This window comes from Cricetulus griseus, chromosome 2, assembly GCF_003668045.3.
Source record: "Cricetulus griseus strain 17A/GY chromosome 2, alternate assembly CriGri-PICRH-1.0, whole genome shotgun sequence".
Classification (NCBI taxonomy): domain Eukaryota; kingdom Metazoa; phylum Chordata; class Mammalia; order Rodentia; family Cricetidae; genus Cricetulus; species Cricetulus griseus.
Window position 1 is genome coordinate 238,071,088 of NC_048595.1, and position 23,538 is coordinate 238,094,625.

General features: G+C 38.9%; 1 protein-coding gene across 1 annotated transcript in view; it reads left to right on the plus strand.

Moving 5' to 3' along the window:
- The first annotated feature begins 4,083 nt into the window (after positions 1 to 4,083).
- Positions 4,084 to 23,538, plus strand: part of Grik2 (glutamate ionotropic receptor kainate type subunit 2) — a 650,167-nt gene continuing 630,712 nt past the window's right edge. Inside the window, exon 1 of the mRNA XM_027402939.2 lies at positions 4,084 to 4,198. Within this exon, the coding sequence (XP_027258740.1) occupies positions 4,084 to 4,198 (115 nt within the window). The remainder of the gene's footprint in view (positions 4,199 to 23,538) is intronic.

A 23,538-nucleotide genomic window follows, 5' to 3' on the forward strand; every position in this document is an offset into this window, starting at 1 on the left:
ACCAACATAGCACAATGTTAACAGAACAGTTGATGATGTGTTTAGAATCCTAAAGAATGACATAGTAATCATATTTAGGGTGGATTGCAAGTATGTAACAGTGTGATTTCAACTGATCTCTCTCTCTCAGACTTTCTTCCCTTATACTGTCATGATTAAGCAAGCTGTTTACTTTAATTAAACTTCAATAAAATTGGCCACTTGCATGGAATAATACCTCAGTGTTACTATGAGATGAGGTTTTTCAAATGGCACATAACAATAGGACAGCAGTGTGTGGTATGAAGTGGAAGCCTCTCACTTAGGTAAGGAAATTTAAAAGCTATATATATGACATGGAAGAATATTTGAGACAGCTTTGGAATTCAGATTGTTCTGGGATAGACATTTGTTGTTTCTGGCCAAAGGTGAAGGAATTGTCTTTTAAAGGTTCTGCTATAAGGATTATTACACATTTGCTCATGCCCCAGCAGGTGGCAGCTAACTAGAATATGATTCATTTTCACCAGGAGACTAGGAAACTAAAATTGCTTCTCAAGTAATAGTGCCCAAGAATAAGAGGTCATTAGTGTCAGGTAATACAAAATGCAGTGAAAGATGAAGCTAATGCCTTTTGTTGTTCTCATCGTCATTGCTGATGTTGTCGGAACAAGCTTTGTATGAACATGATATACATTTTCTTACTTTATTATTCACCATAGGCTTGGGAGTTTTCCATAACAGACTTCGTTGATATTTTAAGGCTTTCTTCTAGACATACATAGATTCTTTCTGTGTGAGCATATATGTGTGTACTTGCAGTTTTTCATCTCCGCTTTGACCTTGGAACCCTCACAGATTTAACTACCAGCAATAAAGATTGCCATTTCACTTCTTTTAAATATAAATGATCATTGGAAACCTAAATAAAGTGTTTTTTCCCTTTTCTTTTAAGAAATAAGCAAATGCAGAAACAGCACAATTTAAAGGAAACCAAATGTGGTCTGTAAAACACTTATTAATAACCATTAACCCTCAGAACTGTGATTATAGTGTCAGTATTGAGGAGACTCTTGCAATGACTTCAAACTATCCATATAACAAACAAGGCATCTCCTACATGGCAGCAGCATTTTGTTGTGTTTGAAAGGTAAATTACCGAGTTGTGGCTGTTGATCTTAGGAGTGGAGCTTAATAAGAAAGGATGGAATTAATCTGTTTTCCCTCCGAACAGATGGGAATCTGGAGGTGGGCAATTGAACGTGATAACTAATAGTACATTTCAGAAATGTCTTAAGCCACTGAATATTGACAGCATATTGCAGCATCTAAAATTCTTCCATGCTAGTTTTTTTTTTTTTTTTTTTTTTTTTTTTTTTTTTTGGGGAAGCAAGTTCTTTAGTCTTCATGAGGTGCCTAGCAATGAAAGCTAGAGGTTTTTGTAGTAGTGTGCACTGGAAAGAAATCACTGTGTGTCTCTCAGGTATATTAAACAACCCACTACTCACATTGAAAAATACACTCAACACAGTTCACAAAATTGATTTATTGACTATGTGTTCTTCAATGATTCAATCTACTTATATGCATACTGTCACTTCAAATGTCATATTATCCATTCATTTTGCCATTTTCAGTATCAGACTAAATTCATGTCAAAAAAGTGCCATCCGAGGTCCTGAAAAAATATTTGTCCCTGGTATTGAAGAAGTCCAGTTGGACAGGTGGAATTGTTGTTATCTTAGAGCTTTTCAACTGAGTTGCTGGATATAAATGAAATCAATTAAGGATATGTGCAAAGTTGGTTCTTTGGGGATGACTAGTTAGTAGTAAAGAAAATTTATGCAGTCTAACATAAATTTACAGTTTATTTTGTGTGAATTTCATTAACTTCTTTTACTTTCCCACCAGACATTCATCAATGATGCCACATAAGTAGCTGAGAATGCTAGTAGTAACTAGAAAGATGACAAATTCTATGACAAATAGTGTTACGTTAAAAGAATCTGTGAACAATAAATTGTGGTACAGCATGTTTATTCTGGTTCCACGAAATGCCAACTACATTGTAAAAATTGCAGAAAATTGATTATTCACAACAGAACATGCTATTTTCAGGTAGTCAGTATTAATTATATTGGGAAATGAAATCAACCGAGAATATGTTTGTTCCCTGGCTGCCATGATTGCCTCTACTAGAAGGAAGAAGAAAAATGAACAAATAGAATGGAATAAATGAGACAACAAATAAAAGACAGGACATGATGGTCTTTAACATATTTTATAAGTGACGTTTCAAACATGGACTGAAGGAGTCGCTAGACTCCTTGGTTTCAGCATTAGGCATTCCTTTTAAAGTGCTCAAATAGTGGGATTGTTTGATGGGATTGCCTGCTAGATTGCCAAACTAGCAATTCATGATACTCATTTTTGACACTGCAGTTATGCCTCCGTCTTTTAAAAAATCAATGTCTCTGAGAGCATTTGAAAATGTAGATGTTTTTCAGTCAGGATTTTATAATAATATCTTAAGAAAATATAAATAGTAAAAAAATCACTATGATGAAATGAATATATTATAGTATCTTCTTGCTATTTAGAAACAACATAATCATAGTAATATAAGAACTTAAATAATGCTCATGCTACTTATTTAAAATTAGTCTTCTATATGATATAGTCGTTTAACTTTTATGAGGTCTAACTCATGCCCTATATGTTGATAATGAACAGAGATTAATAGTAAAACACAAGTTCAACAATTTGCCCTTTGTAGTTCTTAATAAGGTTAAAATGTCATCAATTGCTTTCCTGATTATCTCTTCTTACAAATACAAAATGGTAGTAGTGGATCTGGGGATAACTGTACTATCTATGAAGTATATTGCTTTTTTCAAAAAAAAATTTCACATAAAAGAATTCTACATTTCTGTACTTGAATTAATTTCTGCTTGTCCAAGTCCAGAGAAAAGATGAGTTTAAATATTCATATCAGAAAACTAGCTGATGACAAGATATTTTAGACAAAATTATGATGTTATATTCCATTTTAAAAGGAAATAAATTATTTTAAAAAATAAAACGTGGGCACAAAGTCTCTGGAATCTGCTCCTGCAGCTCAAATACTATTGTCTTTGTACAAGATTAATTCAGATGTGATAAATAAGTTTCGAATGATTCCTTCATTCCCCCCTAAAAGTCCACCGGAAGAAATACCTCTTTACTAATCAAACAATGTGTCACTCAAGTTTTTAAAGAACACATTCAGCTCTCCAATTTCATCCCATTGTGTATTTATTATTTTCTATTCAGATTTTTAAAAAGTATGACTCCTTCACCTTAACAGTAAGTTAGAATGACAGCACAATTTTCTGTTTCAGAGCATTTCCTTTTTACAATACAACTCCTAGACAAATGACTTTGACTTAGCCAGTCAATTATTAAAATTCATCTGCTGATTGTACGAAGTGTGTTTGCATACATACACCAGGCACTTTCTGCAGGGTCTTACTGAAAATCAAAGCAATTTTCATCGCATCACGTAAATAAATCTTCCTTTTTTGCTACTCAAGGCGAGCTATCAGAACGGTTGCATAATATATATTGGGAATCTCAGTGGCAGGAAGCAGCTGTCTCAATTTTTCTCACTTTATCTTGGCTTAACGTCAGAAGCTGTGCAGCAGTGCAGTGGAATAAGGGCCTGGCGAAACCCTTGCCAGTAAAGCGCCCTTTGTGTTGGGACTGTGACTGGCTTTCGATACTAGAGGTTGCAGGGCTGGACTTCCTATTGATTTTCCTCTTCTTGTGCTCTCCCAGGCTCGCGTGGCCAGACATTGTGTTTGCTGGATTTCTCCAGGATGCTCCCGGACTAACATGGATGTCCCACCATCCCTTGCAGTGGAAGCTTGCTCCTTGGCGCAGTGACTGAAGAACATGCAACGACTGCTAATGGGTTTGGGAAGCGGAGACTCCTTCTTCTTTCATTGACCATGCCGTGATTGTGTCTGTGGCCACTACTCCACGCATCCTCCTTCTCGTCCAAACCCGGAGCCTAACGCTAGATCGGGGAAGTGGGTGCCGCGCGCGCGCAGGCACGGAAACATCATGAAGAATATTTCCCCGTTTCTAAGTAATCTAGTCTTCAGTCGCTTCACTAAAGTCCTGCTCTGTTTACTGTGGATCGGATATTCGCAAGGAACCACACATGTGTTAAGATTCGGTAAGATTCCCGACATCTCACCAGCGCCTGTGTGGTATCCCAGGCGCCTGATGTAAACAGGCAGTCGCTGTGCTTGGCATGGGCTTGCCGCTTCCAGAACCAACGGCTCCTTCCCGGGTTTTAAAGACCGCCGCCCGCCTTCATTTATCCTCTCTATTTATCTGGGTTTTTTTTGGCGGGGGGAGGGGAGGGGGCAGAGAGGTTGAAGGAGGTGTTAGTTCCTGGGACTACTGGCCAATACATCGCCTTTTAGGTAGCCCGCCATGGAGACCGCGGTGATGGGGGCACGGCCAGCCTAGGTCTCCCCGGGAACCTTCCACTTGCGTGGGTGGTATGGTCTGAGTGAAAGTGAGCACTAGTGCTGGGAAACCTCCAGCTTGTGCTACTGATGAGTAATGCCTGGTAACTCTTTCATGAGTTGCATCCGTCCGATACTGCCCGGACCTGCCTAGGTCCTCTCTTGCAAATCCTTCTGATAGCTTCTGTAAGAGAATCTTATTGGTCAATTTAATCGTTTTTCTTTCGTTTGTGGTCTTTCTCATATGCAGAGTGTTAAGTAATGGTGCTATGCCATTCAATGCTTTATTTAATAGTGGGAAGTTGTCACTGAGTGCAGCAAAATAGCAGTCATGACAGGCTTGTTGTTTGTTATGTTTTGTTTTTATGTTTGTTTGTTTGTTTGTTTGTTTTAACTTGCTGAGTTCTTTCACAGCTCACACCCGGCTCCACCCCCATGGCACAGAATCCCAACCTAATAAATAAGGAATGGTAATAACTGGAAGTGAGGGCAGAGGAAGCAGGGGAGTTGAGTGTGGGTTTCTGAGTGCATCTTTGTTTCACTCTGACGTGGATAAAAGAGCCTAGATTTGAGAAGGATTTATAGCTTTCCCAAGAATCTAGGAAAATCTAAATGTGGATTCCAGTCCAGCCTCTGGTTCAGAGGTCTGCTAGAAGGAGTGGAAGTGTGGGGAATGGTCGACTCTGGGTGGTCACCCGGGATGTTTTTAATGAGCTCAGAACTCAGCAAGGAAAAGTTCCCTGAAGAAGGACATTGCAAAAAAGGAGAAAGTCAACGAGGCTTGAGCTCCCACTCTAGCAGCCTTCTTTGTCAGCTGTAAGAGTATCTAAGCCAGAGACGGTAGGGAGCATAAATACAGAGTATATGTCTTTGAAATAAAAGTAGACACATTAAGTTATTCTATCTGATATATAGTAGAGAATGACTGTCCTGTCTGGAACACTAGCAGCATCTCCTATTTTTCCCAAGTGACCTTTATTGCTAAAATTCACTGTCTTCCCCAAGCTTTGTGGAACTAAAATAAAAATGCCTTTATATAAATTTAAAAGAGTAGTCCCTTCCCCATATGTCCTCTAGAGTCAGAAGATTGATAATAACATGAGATAGTAGAGTATAACTAGACTCTGGCTTGAGCATTTGCTGCTTTCTTCAGTCTTCAGATGATAGTTAAGCATGTTGCTCTTAGCAACAAGCATCCACAGGAATGCTTGCTTCTTTAGAGAGGATTAAAGAAGTCCCTATATTCATGGGAACTGTGTGAAGATATATATGGTATGTGTGTCACAGCAATTTGGCAACTAGCATGGGAAGTGTTTTACTATGGAACCCCCCACCCCAATATTTAATTCAAAGTACTTAAGAGATCTTGTATATCTTCTCGTGTGTGTGTGTGTGTGTGTGTGTGTGTGTGTGTGTGTGTGTGTGTGTGAATGAGTATGCATTGGTGGGAATGTACATGATTCTGTGAAAGGATGAATCGGGACTGAAGACTGCAACTAATACTCTCAAGTTTTAATTATTGCTGCTCTGGTCTTGCAGCACAATATTTGCTGAATCATTAGATTGTTACATTCGCTGATCATTTCATGTCTTCATATTAAAAATCTTGGTGTCTGTGGCAGTGTAACTGCTTTCCAAAAGAGCACACACTCAAGAGCCTAGATTCTCAGGAAAGCTATACTGTCTAAACAGTAACTCTCTCTGTCTCTCTGCCCCCCCCCCTCAGATTTCCTCAGCAAACTCCAAATATATCCTTAAGAAACAGGGCACTAGGTGAAGCCCTCCAGACCTGTGCCTTCACACCCTAGACCAACATCCTACTTTGTAGATATCTGTTTTTCTACATCACCATCAAATGTCTTCCCCCTGGAGATCCATTTTCTCTAAATCTGACCTGACTCACCAGGAAGGATTCTGTATAGTTGTAATCATTGGAACATTTCCCTGTTGAGACTATTTTGATGAAGTAGTGGGAGTTTTATTTTCTTCCGGGGTAAAACAGTACTGAGTGGATTGGATGGTTAGTTAAGTGCGTGTAAGTATCTCTTGAAAATGTTTATTTTAAATTTTGGCTTTAAAACTCAACCATCGCTGGCCTCGTACCCGAGGAGGAAAGGGTTGGAATTGTTGTAGGGCAGCTGTCCTTGGGCAGTGGCAGACAGATAGGTGTGGCTGAAAGCCACCACCTTGCTTCAGGTCTCTCACAGGAGGCAGTTTAGAGTGAGGCTGAAGTCTGTCCCAGAGAAAGGGTTAGAGCTGCCTGGCTTCTGGCGCTTCTGCTCGGCGCTATGGCAACGGTGAAGCTGGATTGAAGCCATGCTAGTTCCTCTTTTCCCCAGTAGATGATGAAAATTCACCCTCATAAGCTCTGAGCTGTTCTTCTCTCTGCCCATAACAGACTTGACCCTTCCTCTTCTTATCACCCCTTGGAAAGCCCAACTTCCCCATAGCTCGGGGTCTCTTGACCTGAAGTACCTTCATTTTCCTGCCTATCAATTTCTTCCTTCTCCAGGTCAACCTCTTCCTCAGGTTTTTTTTCTCTCCCCGCCCCCAAACCACAGAGCTGCAGTAGAGGGGGAGGGGTTCGGGGTGTGGGGAGAGGCTGCACTGTCGCTATCTCTAACTTTGCCACAGTGACTTTCTAGTGCAGAAGAAAACTTTGCAGTTGCAAACAGGAATACCCATTTCTGCCACCAGGCCGGACTTTGGGCACTGTGCAGGGTGTTAGATGCTAGGCAAATCACTCCGCACCACTGACCCGGGCACTTTCCCAAAGCTGGAAGGCCACATGAGGTAGTGAGGGAGGGCACCCAAGTGTTGGCTAGGTTTTACATATTGGCCACTGGGTGAGGGGCCTGGGCATAGGGGGTCTCTTATCTTGGGTACTGGCGCTTTCATTACTTCGAAGCCAGAGTCACAAAGCGGCTTCTTCAGAGGACTCCCACCCCCCGCCGCCCCGTGGGGGTAGGGAGGGCTTGTTTTCCAGGTGTAAGCTGTGCTGCAGAAAGTTGGGCCCCAAGCCCAGGTCAGGCCAGATATCTGCAGCCTACTGAGTCGGGCACAAAGCCTAACACTGCCCCTAGCCGCCCCTCCCCCCTGACCTTGCACAAGTGCCTAGCCATGTGGAAATGAGATACCTTTGTTCTTATGCAGCTGCATCTAAGAATGGGCCAATCGAATGTCCTAGTCGATGTGGTCCTGGGAGTTAGGCACTGGAGCCACATTTCTGCCTAAAACGTCTCTTCCATCACTTACAAGGATCCTTCTCATTAGGCTGCTTCTTATCTGCTCCATCCCCAGTCCCTAGAGAGGCAGCTGCATACAGGCTTCCTTTCTGTCTTGGTTGGCCTATCTGCGCTTTGGCTTGTTTCTGCATCCTCTTTATTGTCACCACACCCCAATCTGCTACTTTCTCTGATCTTGAGGTCTGATTATTCAGAGTCTTAACCTGAATTGCAATTTAGGACACTGAGAGCACAGACCTCAACGAAAACTTTGAAACTGAGCAGTTTCTCCACAAAACAGCCCTTTCCAGTAAGCTGAACAAATGGTCTGTCATTTCTTACTATTTGACGTTTTTGCCTAACTTTTTTTTTTTCCTTAAGCCAATCCGTGAAGTGTTTTTGTTTAAAACTTTCCAAATTTAGGTCTTCCTTCCCAGATGCGCTGTAGTTTTTCTTAGCACTACCCATCAGCCAGCCACCAGCCACTGCTATAGCTGTACAAACGTAGTGCACAAGCCCTAGGTGAAGGCACAGCCAGGAGCTGTCCACTAGATAAAACCCACACCTTGGAGGGAACGAAACCGGATCTTGTGGAAATTTTTCTGTACTCCCAGAGACAAGACTTCCTGGCAAATATACTGCACCATCCAGGAACTCAGCGCAGTGACTGAGAGCTGGGAAGCTGCCACTTGCCACAAGTTCTTTGAAAGAGATTTTTCTTCCTTTGGGAGGTAAAGTGGGAGGGAAGGAGGAGTGGCCTTATGTCCAGGAGCTTGAAAACTGACTCTTGAGAAAAGAGGATGGGAGTGATAGCAGTCAGTATCTCTGAAATAGATAAAACTTGCTCACCTGAGCTCTGGAAGGCAAGACGGGAAAATCTGCTAGAATCTCCAACGAGTGTGCGTTTTATAAAGACCCATTTTTTTTTTGATAAGTTCTAGCTTAGTTTTAAAGCATCATAGGATAACTTGATGTGATCCATCAAGGGAAGCACAATTATTTCAGAAATGTCTTTGAAAAATGATCTTTCTGTCCTCTAGAAATAGCTTTCCACCCAGACGATGTTTCCTGGCATTGTAACGCTGTCTTTCAGAAGTGAACAAGGGTTTATATGGCAGTGCACATTTATTCAGAGAAGTTAGGCTTTTGTTTCAATTTAAGTGATCAGTAAATGTGTTCATTCAGAGATTCTATAATGCCACTGACTCAACATTTACTCTGCAAGCAAAGTTAATGTAAATGGCTTTCATACAATGCTTGCACCCTTTAATAAAGTTCCTCATGCTGTGATGATCCCAACCGTAAAATTATTTTTATAACTGTAATTTTGCAACTCTTACGAATTAATATATTTGGAGTTAGAGGTTTGCCATACGGGTCATGACCACAGGTTGGGAATCACAACTATAGATGAATGCTGATGCAAATTGATTATCAGAATTTTTCAAATCTATTCCCTAGATTATAATGTATTGTCTTTAATAAGATGACATAATCTCTTATGGTATTTAGCTATTATAATTTTCAATAAAGAAAATGCTTTTCTCATTTGTGGTACAGATTTAACATTTACACAGACACATGATTTCCTGTGTTTAGACTTTGCTACTGTAGCCTCAATTTTGTATATTTCTTGAAAATTTTAAGGCCCATTTTTACTCATAGAGTCAAATATAGTCTACTGTCTTTCAATATAATGGACTTAAATTATTATCTGTTGCATGCATAGTACTTAAGGTGTACAGATGTTTTTACTATCATAGTACCATGTATTGGGATGCAGGTGTTGCTTTTTTCTTTCTTTTTTTTTTTTTTTGTGGTGAAGATTTATCTTCTAAGGACTTTCATTTTGTAGTCCACCTATCAAAAGTATTAAAAGTGCTCTGAATGAATCTTAAATTCTACACCTTAGCATGAAAGGGAAATGAAAGGGAAGGTCAAAAGTTCCCCTTCAAGGAAGTAAGTAGGTGCACATCATCATTATTGATGAGCCTAGATTAAACACTCGAGAGGTAGACTTCCATCTGATAACGTCATATGCTTTCCTGTTTTTCTTTGCTGCTTCTGCTGACAATTGTGTAAGGTAATTAAATTGGCTGATTGAAGTCACAGTGGTCATGGGGAGATAAAGACCATTTGGATTTAATGGAATTTAAAACAACAGAGCACTGAACACAACTCTTACCGAACAAGAATTTTAATGGCCCATTCAGGGTGCTGACTAAATAGAAAGCCCTTAACAAGTTTAATTGAAAGGGCAAGGCAGATTAGCACTATATAGTCTTTATGGCTGAAGATTGGGGAATTAAAATTATCCCTTTAAAAGACTCATTAATGCATTATCAAGATTTAATGTAGGTTAAATAAGTCTTCCTTAGACCTTCATCATGTACTGCGAACCTAGGCTTAGGACCAAGTTTCAATAAAAAGAATATTTTTAAGGCTTGACTTAAATGGAATTACAGGTCTCCTTCATCTCAATAGCCAAGTACATTTCAATTTTTTTAAAGTATAAAGAGCATGTAAAGAGTAAGTTACCAGGATAAATCTGTCATTTGTTGTAACTGTAAAACAAAGAAAACAAGCTTGACTTCTCTTTGCAGGCTTTAATGTAGTTATTTCCCACTTAGAAACAAAGCTTCTTTGTCATAGGGAAAGTGGAGATAGCAAATGATGCTTTTTTCTTTTCTGGAGGTTCAAGACAGTGACAGCAACAGATATTGGACCGTTTTGTTTTATCTTTGAAATACTGACCTTTGTCTCAGGAAAGCATTTGCAATCTGTTTAACACTCTAGCTACTAAAGTTTAGTGATTCCGTGTTCTTTCCCTTGCCCCAGTTCCAAAGGAACAATTTCTTGCTTTGCATTGGGAAATTTCAGGTATGGACAGTCCCAAGATAAAAAAAAATCACAATTCTGCCTTTTGGCCTATTGTGGACTTATTCATTCCCCTTGTCTCATGTTATCTAGAATTGCCTACTCCAGTTTGCCAATTCTTTTATATTTCCAGAGAAACATAAATATATCAATTTCCATGAGCAAAGATCCAAAAGTTTAATTGTACATAGTTTTGGAAATTGTTTTGAAAATCTGAATTGGACAAACCCAAATCGCAGCAGGTAGGATAGGTCCCTAAAGTCATCTGCTTTCATTCCCCAACCTATTTTATGTTTTCAGGCTCTCGAAGGCTCACCTGATTTTCACTGATATATTTGAGTAGGGAAATATATCTGCCTTTTGTCTCACATCTGTGACACCAAACAATTAGCTACTCTGATAAAGACCAATCTCGGCCATGTGAGTTAGAGAAGACCCATAAAACCTTTTGCAAAGATTTTATTTTTTAAGTTATTTTAATTTGTATATAAGCATTGGAGATATTGTCCAATGGTAGTGGTGCTGAAATGCAATTTTGTTCTTAGTCTTATTTTCATTGATCAATTTAAAGCATTTATTCTCCAATTAAAAACTGAACAGTCTCTCCCATATTTTGTAGAGAACCAGGTTACTCCAGGCAGCAGGGCCATATGTGAAAATCTGAAAAACTGTCTTAGACGGTTTTGTTTTTTAGACATTCTCCCTCCTGGTGCATGTAACTTTAACAGTCATTCCTTTTGAGTAACTGCTGTCTTCCGTGGCCTTTTTATTTTTTAACAGACGTATACGCTGAGAGAGAAGGTACACAGTCCCAAGACAGTGGAGTTAAGATAAGTTTAGTAGGTCAGCTGATCCAGTGTGTGGCAGAGATTTTCAGATATAAAGAGTCCTGGGTGCCTAGAGGAATACAGACTGATGACCCCTGATAGGAATTGCAGGGTTAGAAAGGACAGCAGCCATCATGACATGATTTCTGGATTCACTACTACATACATCAGAATTGTGCAAATATATCTTTTTAAAAATTTTAGTCCAAATCTTTGAGCATATGTGATTATTTTAAATAAGATATCAATGATATTATATAGACATAATTTCTCCTGTTCATGAAAAAAAAACTCACTATAAATGTTTTCTACTTTTAAGTTTCCATCATTAAATTAAGCAAGCATATGGAAGGGATTGCCTCTAGTTTTCATTTATACCTTAAGTTCACCTTTGTTCTATGCCCTGGGGACAGTACTTATTTTAAATGGTAAAATAAACAAAGTAGGTATTAAAGAAAGCTTACACTTTTGAAGTTCCAGCATATTCACAGATATTTGGTCTCTGGGACGTTCACTTTTTTGATCTTTCTTTTTAGTTACTAAAACATCTGCATCTGTAGGAAGGATACAGCAGCTGCTCCTATGCTCAAGCCCTTCCTTCCCTTTAATGAAGAAATGAAATGGGAACTCTTAAGATAAATGAAAGCTATAGGACCCTAACTTACCTGAAGCAAGTGGACTTTAGAGACCATGTCTAGCTTTCTAAGTTTAGAGATGAATCCACAGGGACAGTTAACAGCCTGCTCATGAGCTGTACAGCTTTTGAGCAGGCTAATGACACTTTTCCTGAATTATGCCATTTTCTCAGTGTAATCTCTGCCTTCCCTGCCTTGCATCAGTCTGAGGAAAAATTAGTAGATTGCAGTAGCTCACTAGACATTTGTATGCTTTCCCCCCAAGTTTCCTTCACAGAACATTCTCATAGGTTATTAGCCTTTGTTACTCTTTTCATACCTGTTTTTGCCTTCCTTTCTCAGTGCTTAAAGCTTTTGTCACATCTATTTATTCAACAAACACTGTCAGGAAATTAATAGGATTTGAAGACAGAGGTTCTAACTTCAAGGATCTGTTAGTATACAATTAAAGTGAAAAGGTATATGCATATTATATACCATTAACACAATAAATATATTAGAATCTCCTTAAAAGGAAGTTATTATACACTTGAATTTTATAGCAATTGAGACATTTGTTGAGCCCTAACAAACATATATAGGGAAGAGGATGGGCAAAACGAGGAAGAATTCCCATTAGAGAAACAATTTAGTGTGAATTAAAAATCTCTTTGGTAACATAAATATGATCCTGATTGTGTAGAGCTTTAGTATCTAGGTTATAGGGTTTGAACACCTGTGTAGATGTTGGAATGCCTTCAAGTGATTTCTCTTGTCTTTCAGCCATTCCTAGCCAAAATAAACAACTAGTGGGTCTCCTTTGACTAGATGGCTGAAATAGACAAAAGCACTGACTCTTTTCCTTTATCATTGGAATCTGTTGTTTGTTTGTTTGTTTTTCAAGACAGGGTTTCTCTGTAGCTTTGCAGTCTGTCCTGAAACTCACTGTGTAGACCACACTTTCGTTCAACTCAGAGATCTGCCTGCCTCTACCTCCCAAGTGCTGGGATTAAAGTCGTGGGTCACCACCTGTCTATCATTGGTATCTATAAGAAACTATGTGTTTGGGATATGTCTCAGTGGTAGAGCACAAGGAACTTAAACTCCAGTTCTGAGGGAAAAAAGCTCTTGATCTGAAACTGAAGATTGCATCAGCCGTGATCTCCAGAGAAACAGGAGTCATAGCGAGGGAGGATGACCTGCTTGCCCTATTATTCAAATGTGAACTTCATTAAGAGGCATCTTCCCGCTCACACCCAGAATGTTTGACCAAATGCCTGGTAAGCTGTAGTCCAATCAAATTGGGATATGCAAAAACCCATCACGAAAGGAAGTAAGAACTGTTTCATTAGCAGGTGGCCAGAGCAGGTGGTATTGCCAGGAAATTTGTCAGTTAATCTGAAGGAAAGTGCATTGGAGAACAATTTTAAAGTATTACTTCCTTCTTTGAAGGCTATAATAAATTGTCCGCAGGGAATCTCAGTATTTTATACCATGTTCTAAGCTTTAGTACTTGATATTTTCAACTTATATCTGTGTATGTAATTAAAATTATATACATCATTGTGTGCATAATTTGTGATAACTCATAAATATTTTAGCTTAGAATTTAAGATAAAAATTAAAATATTTCGGTAGAGTAAGTTTATATTATTCAGAAACTCAAGAATCTGGACTATGAGTTTAACAATCTAAGTTTTACTTTTATGGTAGTCATAAATTAGGAAGGATAATTAAATCTCCTTTCTGGAGAATGCTTATTGCTTTCCATCTGTTTAGTTTCAAGGGTGTGGGAATTAATAGGAGAATGCATAGAGCTTCACCTTTCTTGTCTGTAAAGGTTTTATTTTAATTGAAATTACATTGGTGATTTAGTTAGTACATGTAGAATAAAGTACTGTTTTTTATCACTCATGAACTTTTTGCTCAATTTCTTAAAACTGTGACTAAATCTTTAGGGTAATATAATTTTCTAAATTAATCTTGGTAATTCTTAGAATGCACTGAAATTTATTAAAACAACAAACAATTCTTCCTTGAGTAACAGAACAAATTTATTTCTGGTTGATTAGTTTTAGAGAAGGAAAGTTTCATAGATTCTCTTTAGTTTGTCAATATCAGCACTTTAACTGCTCTTTTCAAATATCCAGAAAGTAAGTTTGATGACAGGCAGACTAATAATCACAGAGGTTATGCTGAGTCAGGCAACTTAAAGCTTTCTATTTCTTTGCAGGAACACACACAAACACACACACACACACACACACACACGCACACACACACCATTTCTTCTGAAAGGCCATGCTTGCTTGAACCCATGCTTTCTTTGTCGTGCTTTGTCGATTTATGATGAATCAGTAAAGTTTCAAACATTCTAATATGCTACAATTGTTTGAGTAGGACAAGAAGAACTGTTCTGTGGTTACACTCACTACTTCAACAAGGACTTGTCCTAGGCAATATTTCAGTGCTCCCCTTTTTTGTGAGCAGACTGTGCTGTTGCCCTGCAACTTGCCTCATCCTTGTTTCCTATGACTACTTGGAGACACTGTTAGATATCTTTTTAAAGTTCAAACCTAGTTTTGAGGAATGAGCATAGAAGTGGGTAGCGATAATTCAGTAATGAGCAACCCCAGTCCTCTCAACAAATGTTAACCCAACAAGAATCTTTAGACCATTTGCAAAATAAAATCAATTACATATGATATTATATATAGAAAAAATCATTTAAAGTGTTTAGAGCATGATTTTGAATAGAAAAGTTTTCTGGCTGTTTGGGATATTGAGATTTTATTTATTAATTAATTTTTAATTTTAATTAATTAAATTTAGAAACAATCTCTTTACATATCAATTCCCCAATTCCCTTGACCCTCCATACTCTCAAGCCCCTTGCCAACCCCCCAACCCACCCCCACCGGCTCCCCAATGACAGTGAGGACTTCCATCAGGGACTATAAAGGTCTGTTACGTCATTTAAGGGAGGGCCTAGGCCCTCCTCCATGTATCTGGGCTGAAATAGTACCCCTCTATAGGGAATGGCCTCCCAAAGTCCAGTTGTGCACTAGGGATTAATACTGGTTCCACTGTTAGAGGTCCCATAGCCTGCTCAGGCCTTCTAGCTGGCACCCCATAATCAGAGGGCTGGATTCAGTCCAATTCTGGTTCCCTAGCTTTAGGACTGTGGTCCATGTGCTCACACTAGGTCAGGTTAGCTGGTTCTGTAAGTTTCTCAGGCAAGGTCTTGACTGCTTTGCTCATCCCTCCTCCCTCTTTACAACTGGATTCCAGGAGTATGGCTCAGTGCTGAGTTGTGGGTGCCTGCTTCTGCTTCCATCATTTACTGGATGAAGGCTGTTCAGGAGGTCTGTTTTGGTCCTATGTTGGTTCCCCAGCTGTCAGACTGGGGTCCATGAGTTCCCACTTGCTCAGGTCAGCTGTTTCTGCAGGTATTCCCAGCATGGTCTTGGGGCATTGGTGGCTCATGCCTTTAATCCCAGCACTCGGGAGGCAGAGGCAGAGCTCTGTGAGTTCGAGGACAGCTTGGTCTCCAGAGCGAGTGCCAGGATAGGCCCCAAAGCTACACAGAGAAACCCTGTCTCGAAAAACCAAAAAAAAAAAAAAAAAAAAAAAAAAAATCCTACCCCAGCGTGGTCTTGACTGCTTTATTGGTCACTCCCTACTCTCTGAAACTGGATTTCAGGAGTTGGGCTCAGTGCTTAGTTGTAAATCTCTGCTTCTGCTTCCATCAGCTACTGGATGAAGGCTCTAGGATGGCATTTAAGGTAGTCATCATTCTTATTATAGGGGAGGGGCATTTAAGATAGCATCTCCACTATCCTTTACATTCTTAGTTAGGGCCATCCTTGTGAATCTCTGTACAATTCCCTAGTGCCAGAATTCTCTTTAAACTGATAGTGGCTCCCTCTATATACTTGTTTCTTTTCTTGTTCACATCTATTTCTCTCCCCACTCAATCTTCCTCATCCCTCATGTTCTCCTTCTGCCTCCTGCCTCCTCTTCTCCCCTCCTCTTTCTCCTACCTCCCTCCCTACTCTCCCCATGCTCCCAATTTGTTCAGGGGCTCTTGTCTTTTCCACTTTACTGGGGGACGGTGTATGTCTCCCTTAAGATTTATGTTTGTTTGTACCTTTTTCTTTCCTTCCTTCCCTCCCTCTCCCTCCCTTAGTCCTTCTTTCTTTCTTTTCTTCCTTCCTTTCTTTCTTTCTCTTTCTTTCTTCCTTCCTTCCTTCCTTCCTTCCTTCCTTCCTTCCTTCCTTTCTTTCTTTCTTTCTTTCTTTCTTTCTTTCTTTCTTTCTTTCTTTCTTTCTTTCTTTCTGACATTGTCTCACTAAGTAGCCCTCCTGACCTGGATTAGGCTGGCCTCTAGCTCTTGGAGATCCATCAGCATCTGACTCCCAAGTGATAGGATGAAAGGCATGTGCCACCACAATACAGAAAACACTGAGTTTTTAAATGATTAGTTTGCAAAAATATCAGGAATTCTTGATTTTTTTTAACTTAAAGTGGAAGTAGACTAAAGCTTAGTATTATCAAATGAGTTTAGTTTTAAGCATAAGTCTTGAGTTTCTTTTTAAGATGTTTCATTAATGTTTGGATCTTCTAGATTTATTTGTTTTCTTTTAATTCCACATATCAATTACATTTAAGATTTGAGCTGAGTTTTATTTTCTTCAAAAGGTAGATTTATAAACAGGTGTTCTGCCTCATAAATTCAAGCATTGATTAGATAATTTCTTTGGCTGAATAGTTCTCAAACTTTGGTTTTCACATTAGAAGTGAAGAGGCTTAAAATTAATTCCCAATTCCCAAAGGTAAGGATTCTGTGGCTGAAGATGACTCACTTTTTAATGGATTTGGGACATTTTTGTTTATTTTTCTTTCATATAGTATTTTATACTTTGCAGTACTAATATTCTCTACATTTTTGGTTAATTTATCTCTCAGTACTTTATGAGAATTTCGTAGTTTTATGTTGTCAGCCCTTCCTTGCTTCCCCTAAGTAACTGTGCATAACAGAACAAAATAAATTCCCCCAGGTAGGTTGAGAATAATTTTCTGAATTAGATGATCCTGGGTTTTATAATGTTTTACTTACTTCTTCTGTATTTATAATGGACAGGATTTGGATTGACAGTTGATACCTATGTCTAAATTATGCAAAATAATGAATAAACTTGGTAGATAATGACTGGAGATTGGGTATCATATCACTCATAGAAGACAGTGTTGTGCTGTCAGCGGGCCTCTGAAGGAATGGTTCATTCTTTAAACCTGAGCACTTGTAATATTCATACAAACTAACACCATAGCCCAAAGGGATCTTAAACAGGTGTTATTTTATAAATAATGTCTAAGATAATGTATGATTGTGGGACCTTTTTCTTTCAAATTTCCACTAAAGAAGCCTGTAATAATTACTTGCTAAATTCTACCTTAGAAAACTTACTTTTGGTTTAGTGTAGCTTAACAATTCATATTTATATTTGAAGACATTTACTCTTTAATATTTGTAAATTATACTATTAGATGCATATAACTATGATTTCATTTCTGAGTTTGTTCAAGCAAATCAGTATTCCAACTTAGATTTTATTGTTTCAAATTTTCAGCTATTCGTTCAAAAACATTTGACTAATTATGCAGTGCATAACTGGAACAGCCCCACACTTGTAGCTTTACCCCTTGCCCTCTCCTTGACACAAGTATGTTATCTCTAGCATCTCTAACTTCTAGGAGTTTCCACTGAGTGTTTAGCTTTACTCCAGTAGCTCTATCCATTGTCCTCATAGAAGGTGTGTATTTTGGAAACTGACCCTGCTATGTATTTCCAGACCCCTAGGGTTTTTCCTTACAGTTTGAATGGAAGCTTTCTTGATGCCTTAACTCTTACACTGTACATGTTTCCAAAGTCAGCATCACATAGATAGCTAGCTCAGGAGATGAGTGCCACATTAGCACAAATGACTACAGTAACCAGCTAAGCATGGTGAATTAATCCTGAATTAGGTAGCCTCTCACAGGAGGCTCTCCAGGGAACTCTTCTAAGAGTTTCTCAGATGTGTCTACACTTTCACACCCTTGGTGTTGTAAAGGTTTGATAATTGATTCCTGAGGTGGCCTTAAACTACCATCTTTACTGTTTTCCCACAGCAAATATTCCATTGCTTGGCTTTTTGCAATTACTCCATTTCTTGATCAATGACATTGTCCTTTGTCACAGCTTTACACTGGAAGGTTTAATCACACTGCAAGGTTTTGTCCTTCTGATATTATTTTTTCTTTTTTGTTTTATGAGACAGGGTTTCTGTGGCTTTGGAGGCTATCCTTGAACTAGCTCTTGTAGATCAGGCTGGTCTCAGAATCACAGATATCTGCCTGCCTCTGCTTCTGCCTCCAGAGTGCTGGGATTAAAGGTGTGTGCCACCACTGCCCGGCCAAAAGATTTCTTTGTTTTTCTTTAAGATTTATTTATTTATTATACAGTGTTTGGCCTATTTGTATGCCTGCACACCAGAGCCAGTTTTATGCCTGCTGGGAATTGAACTCAGGACCTCTAGAAAAGCAGACAGTGTTCTTAACCTTTATGCCATCTCTCCAGTTCCCCTTCTAATATTCTTTTGGCTTGTTATTCTTACTGCTAGCCGGATAAAAGCAGCTTGTAATAACTGTGTAACCACCTGAATAATGGACTTACATAAAATTTTCTTTGCCAAATTAATTAATCTATTACCTTCTACTTTATTCACTCATTAAGTCTTAGAAGATGGAAAAATGTAGATAGCTTATGTGATAGGTTATAGCATACATAGTCAATGTATGCTATACATAGTCAATACATAGTCTTTAGTACAATGTCCTCTACTGTCCTCACTCCTCTATGAAACTTCATGAGCACAGTGAACACCATCTGAAATGGTTAGTATAACTCTCAACTTAACAAGATTGAAAATCACTTAGGCAGTGGGTCTATGAGCATGCTTGTGGGATATTGTCTTTCTTTTTTCTTTCTATTTTTTATTTAAATTAGAAACAAACTTGCTTTACATGTCAATCCTAGTTCCCTTTCCCTCCCCTCCTCCCCTGCCCCCCACCAACCCACTATCCCATCCTGTTTCTGTGCCCCAGGGAGGGCGAGGCCTTCCACGGGGGACCTTCAAAGTCTGTCATATCATTAGGAGCAGGGCCTAGGCCCTCCCCCGAGTGTCTAGGCTGAGAGTACCCTCTATGTGGAATGGGCTCCCAAAGTCCATTCCTGTACTAGAGATAAATACTGATCCACTACTGGAAGCCCTACAGACTGCTGAGGGTGTTGTCTTGATTACACTGATTGATGTGGAAGGGCCACCCATTCTCTAGCTGATGTCATAGACTATATAAGTGGCCAGGGAGAGAGGCTCTGCATCACATATTCATTGCTCTCTGTTCCTCATTATGGAGTTGATGTTATTATGTTACTCAAGCTCCTGTCACTGTGAGTTTCCCACTATGATGAAATGTGACAGGGAACTGTGAGCCAAGAGGAAACCCTTGCTCTCTTAAATAACTTTTGTCAGGGTATCTTTTTGTCATAGCAACAGGTAAAACAACTGAGAAACTATCCACATTCCTATCAGGATTCTGGGTTTCCCCTTTCACTTCTCCAAACTTTACCAAATCCACCCCACAAATCATTTCTAAATGTTTTGGCATCACATTGACAGGGACAGTAACTTCATGGTCACACTCCTGGTATACTTTCTCTGTGTTAATCTATTCTTTATTGATGTGAGAAATATTCGAGGGGAATAATTTAAAGGATTTTTAAGATGCTACTTTGGCTTGTGATTGCAGAAGTTTTAGTCCAAGGTCATCTGGTCCATTTCTTTGTGCCTATAGGAAGGAAGGATATCATGGCAAATTGGTCCTAGTAGGGCAAATGCTCACCTCTGGATTCAGAGAGAGATGTAGGACACACACACACACACACACACACACACACACACACACACACACACACACACACAGAGAGAGAGAGAGAGAGAGAGAGAGAGAGGGAGAGAGAGAGAGATCACAAAGCCACATGTTCCAGCTAAACCTCACTTCCTTATCTTCACAATTTCTCAGTAATGCCACAATGTTGTGAAACTACCAAGACATTAATCCATTGATTATACTAGAGCTGTCAGGATACGGCCACTTTCCAAAGTCCTTGTGGTGGCAATCAAACTCTAAACTAATGAACCATGGGTTTATCTCAGATATCAAGGCTTTGTTTACGTGAGGACATAAGTGATATATAGAAATCTGAGTCTCTCCACCACTCCAGGAGAGATAAGATCCTCTTTGAGGCACAAAGGGCAATGTCTGTAATTACTAAGTGTATTCCAGGCTGGCCCTTTGGAGTGCAACCTCTTTGTCCATGCTTGCTCTGTGTTGGCTGTCACATGATGGGACAAAGAGTGGTATAATGCTGTGAACAGAAGTCTTCCCCTTCTGATTTGCTAAGCAAATTCTAAGTCTCACTTGCTAACCACACTATTATCCTTGATGCTTAATTATTTTCTATAGGGAAATAGAGTTGTTTGAGTCTTTCAAGAAATTAAATTGAACTTCAAAAGCCATCTCCACATAACAATTAACATGTTGAAATGGGTAATTCCTTAGGGTTTCTTGCTAGGTGAGTTTACTCAGTTCTTTTCCCTCTTCCTCCTTTAGGAATTCTTTTAAATGGTGAATTTATTTGTTCAATTAACTTGAGATTATATTTTTAAAAGTTGGGGATATTAAAGTTTCACAGGTCTCTAGTAAAATGCTATAAAATGTATTACTAAAAGTTCTGAAACAGACCAGAATTGTCCATTTTGTATAGAAAACTGAAGTTGATTGCCTCTTGTCCCATATTTGGAAGGATACTGTAACTAAGCTCTCAGTTTACTCAGTGTTAATATAGTAGAGCTGGCTGAGGGTGGCCTACTCATGTGTAAGAAGGTGACTTTCCATGTGGCTCCAGTAGAATCAACCTCAGCACAAGTGCCCCCTCTTCATTTCAATACGTCAGGAGTTCTAGAGAGACTGTTGTTGCCATATACACTGTGACCTGCTAAATGGTCCTCCTTTTTATAATTTTTCAGGAATTCTTCTTAGACCTGTCAGTTTTTTCTCAAGGTTAATATCTCCTGATTTGCTGGCTCACAGATAGAGCCAATTTAAATACTTCATCTTCCTTTAAATCGTAGGACTACAAAATTCTCCTTTAAAGATTGCCATGTATTAGCTGTTGAGAAATGCTTTTAAATTATGAAAACCATAACTGTTAAAAATCTACTTTTGCCTTCAGCTATTAGACTATTCCAGAAGAGCCATGGAAATGTGGACAGAAATAAATGTGATGCCAGGACCACTTCTGAGACATTACTCAAACCTTGACCTTCAGTTCTTTCTTGAGAAATAAGATTAATCACTTCTGGCTTGTGTGTTTGTTCTAGGATTATATGAAATAAAGTCTTTTTTTTTTTTTAAATCCAACCCTCTCTTTTTTCCTTCCCGAAAAATTTGGGTTTGGAGGAGCTTTTGAATAGTAAGTAGCTCTGTATTCTGCAAGAGTCTGCCTGTCAGGTTCTGTTCTCTGTGTTTATCGACTACTAGTTTCAGCTTCTGTGAAGCTGAGATACAAATACAGCCTTGGGCTTTTATCCACAGATCTGAAAGGATGAAGGCAGGCAGGCACCTGTAATTATAGTGGCAGTGATGAGCTGCAGCTGAATTGCATAGTGTGTTAGGAATTTTCTGTGCTACTTGGCCTGGGTATTGCTGCAGTGATTCTGAAGGTAATGGGTAAGAGTTTACACCATGTTTGCCTTTCTATTGTCATCCTAACATAAGTATAGAATCTCCTCCGATATGCAGTACTGCTTTTGTTGTAGATAAAATGATCCATTTATACAAACCGGTATGTGTAGAGTGTAACAGCCCTTTTATGGATGCTACTAGATTGTACATAGAGGGATGGAGTGAAGATTGCGTTTTTCCACTGACATTTGGAAAATCATAGATTCAAATTTTCATAATTAAAAACATCACTTTGTAGAATCCCAAGACTCTCTGCTTTGCAAATGATTGTCTCTTTTCTTCAGTCCCTTTCTTCTGGTTTGACCATGGGGATATCTACCCACTTGTTCTATCCAGGAGGTTTTTTTGGGGAATTTCTTTGAGATTGAAAATTGTACAGGTGAAGGAAGCTAGGTTTGTTCCCAATGAGAGAGAATCTGTTCATCAATTAATCTATTTGTTCTTGCTTCCCTAAAGTCCCATAACAGAAATCCGTGCTCAACATCAATTCAGTGGGAAAACCCTTATCTTCACAGCCTCTGCAAATTGATATTCATGAATCTAATGAAACTGATCCCCTCAGTTTCTTTTGATTTCCATTTTCCTTCCTTTAGTTGAGAACCCTAGTTAACAGGGTCCAAATGATGTGTTAAGGAGACTTAAAATTGTTTTAACATCATCACTGACCACATGATTTCCCTAGAATTTAGGAACAGAGGTGAATATTAGCTGCCAGGACAGGAAAGATGAGATCATTGTGTGTTTTACAATTTCTTCCTGACTTGCCTTTTCTGATTCATTCTGGTGGACACATGTTGCCATGTCTTTTTCTTCTTTCTTGTATCTTCCTAGCATTTCTTCACTTTTCTACATCGTGATTCTCACCTACTTATGCTCACACTATCCTTTCTCAGTGTTGCTCTTCCCATTTTGCATAGTCACTAGCTTAAGTCAACAATGGTATACAGGCTATTGCAAATTCCTAGGAGTATACTTGGACACTCCCTATGTCAAGTGTACAAGTATGGCTGAAGCACCTACAGTGACTATATTGTAGGCTCTAAATCAACACAAAGATATGACTGCTTAGGCTAATAAGTGAGAAAATACAATAATGTGATTGCCTCATATGCTGCCTTAGTGTATAATTAGGTAATATTAATTAAATAATATTAAGCAATATTAATTAAACACACTGTTTATTTTCTCTGTCATAATTGTGAAAAGTAGTCGCTATTGCCTTCCTTTTACATCCAAAGTAGTAGTTGAGAAAGGATAAGTAACTTTTTCCAAATGTCCCTAATATTGAGGCTTTGGAAGTTGGTTTAGGCTTTTAATTCTGTCCTGTGCTCTTTTCTTTTCAACAGATTTTAGTTGAATTTAGTTGCATTTCATTACTGTTTGGTTGTGAGATTCTGTAGTTTTGGCGTTTCACCAGAGTGGATGTTGCCTACAGTAGCAAAGATGTCTCCCTTAGCAGGAAGAGCCAAGGTTCTTTTAAAACACCTTTTAACCAGTCTCCTTTCCAATGGTTTATTCTTATATGCAGAAAACATGTAGAATAACAAACTTCATGTCTGGTCTCTAGAGAGCAGCCCAGTATCCACATAATAATTGTAATGATAAATTTAATGACAGTGACAGTTGTGCTGTCTCAAGTATTTCATAC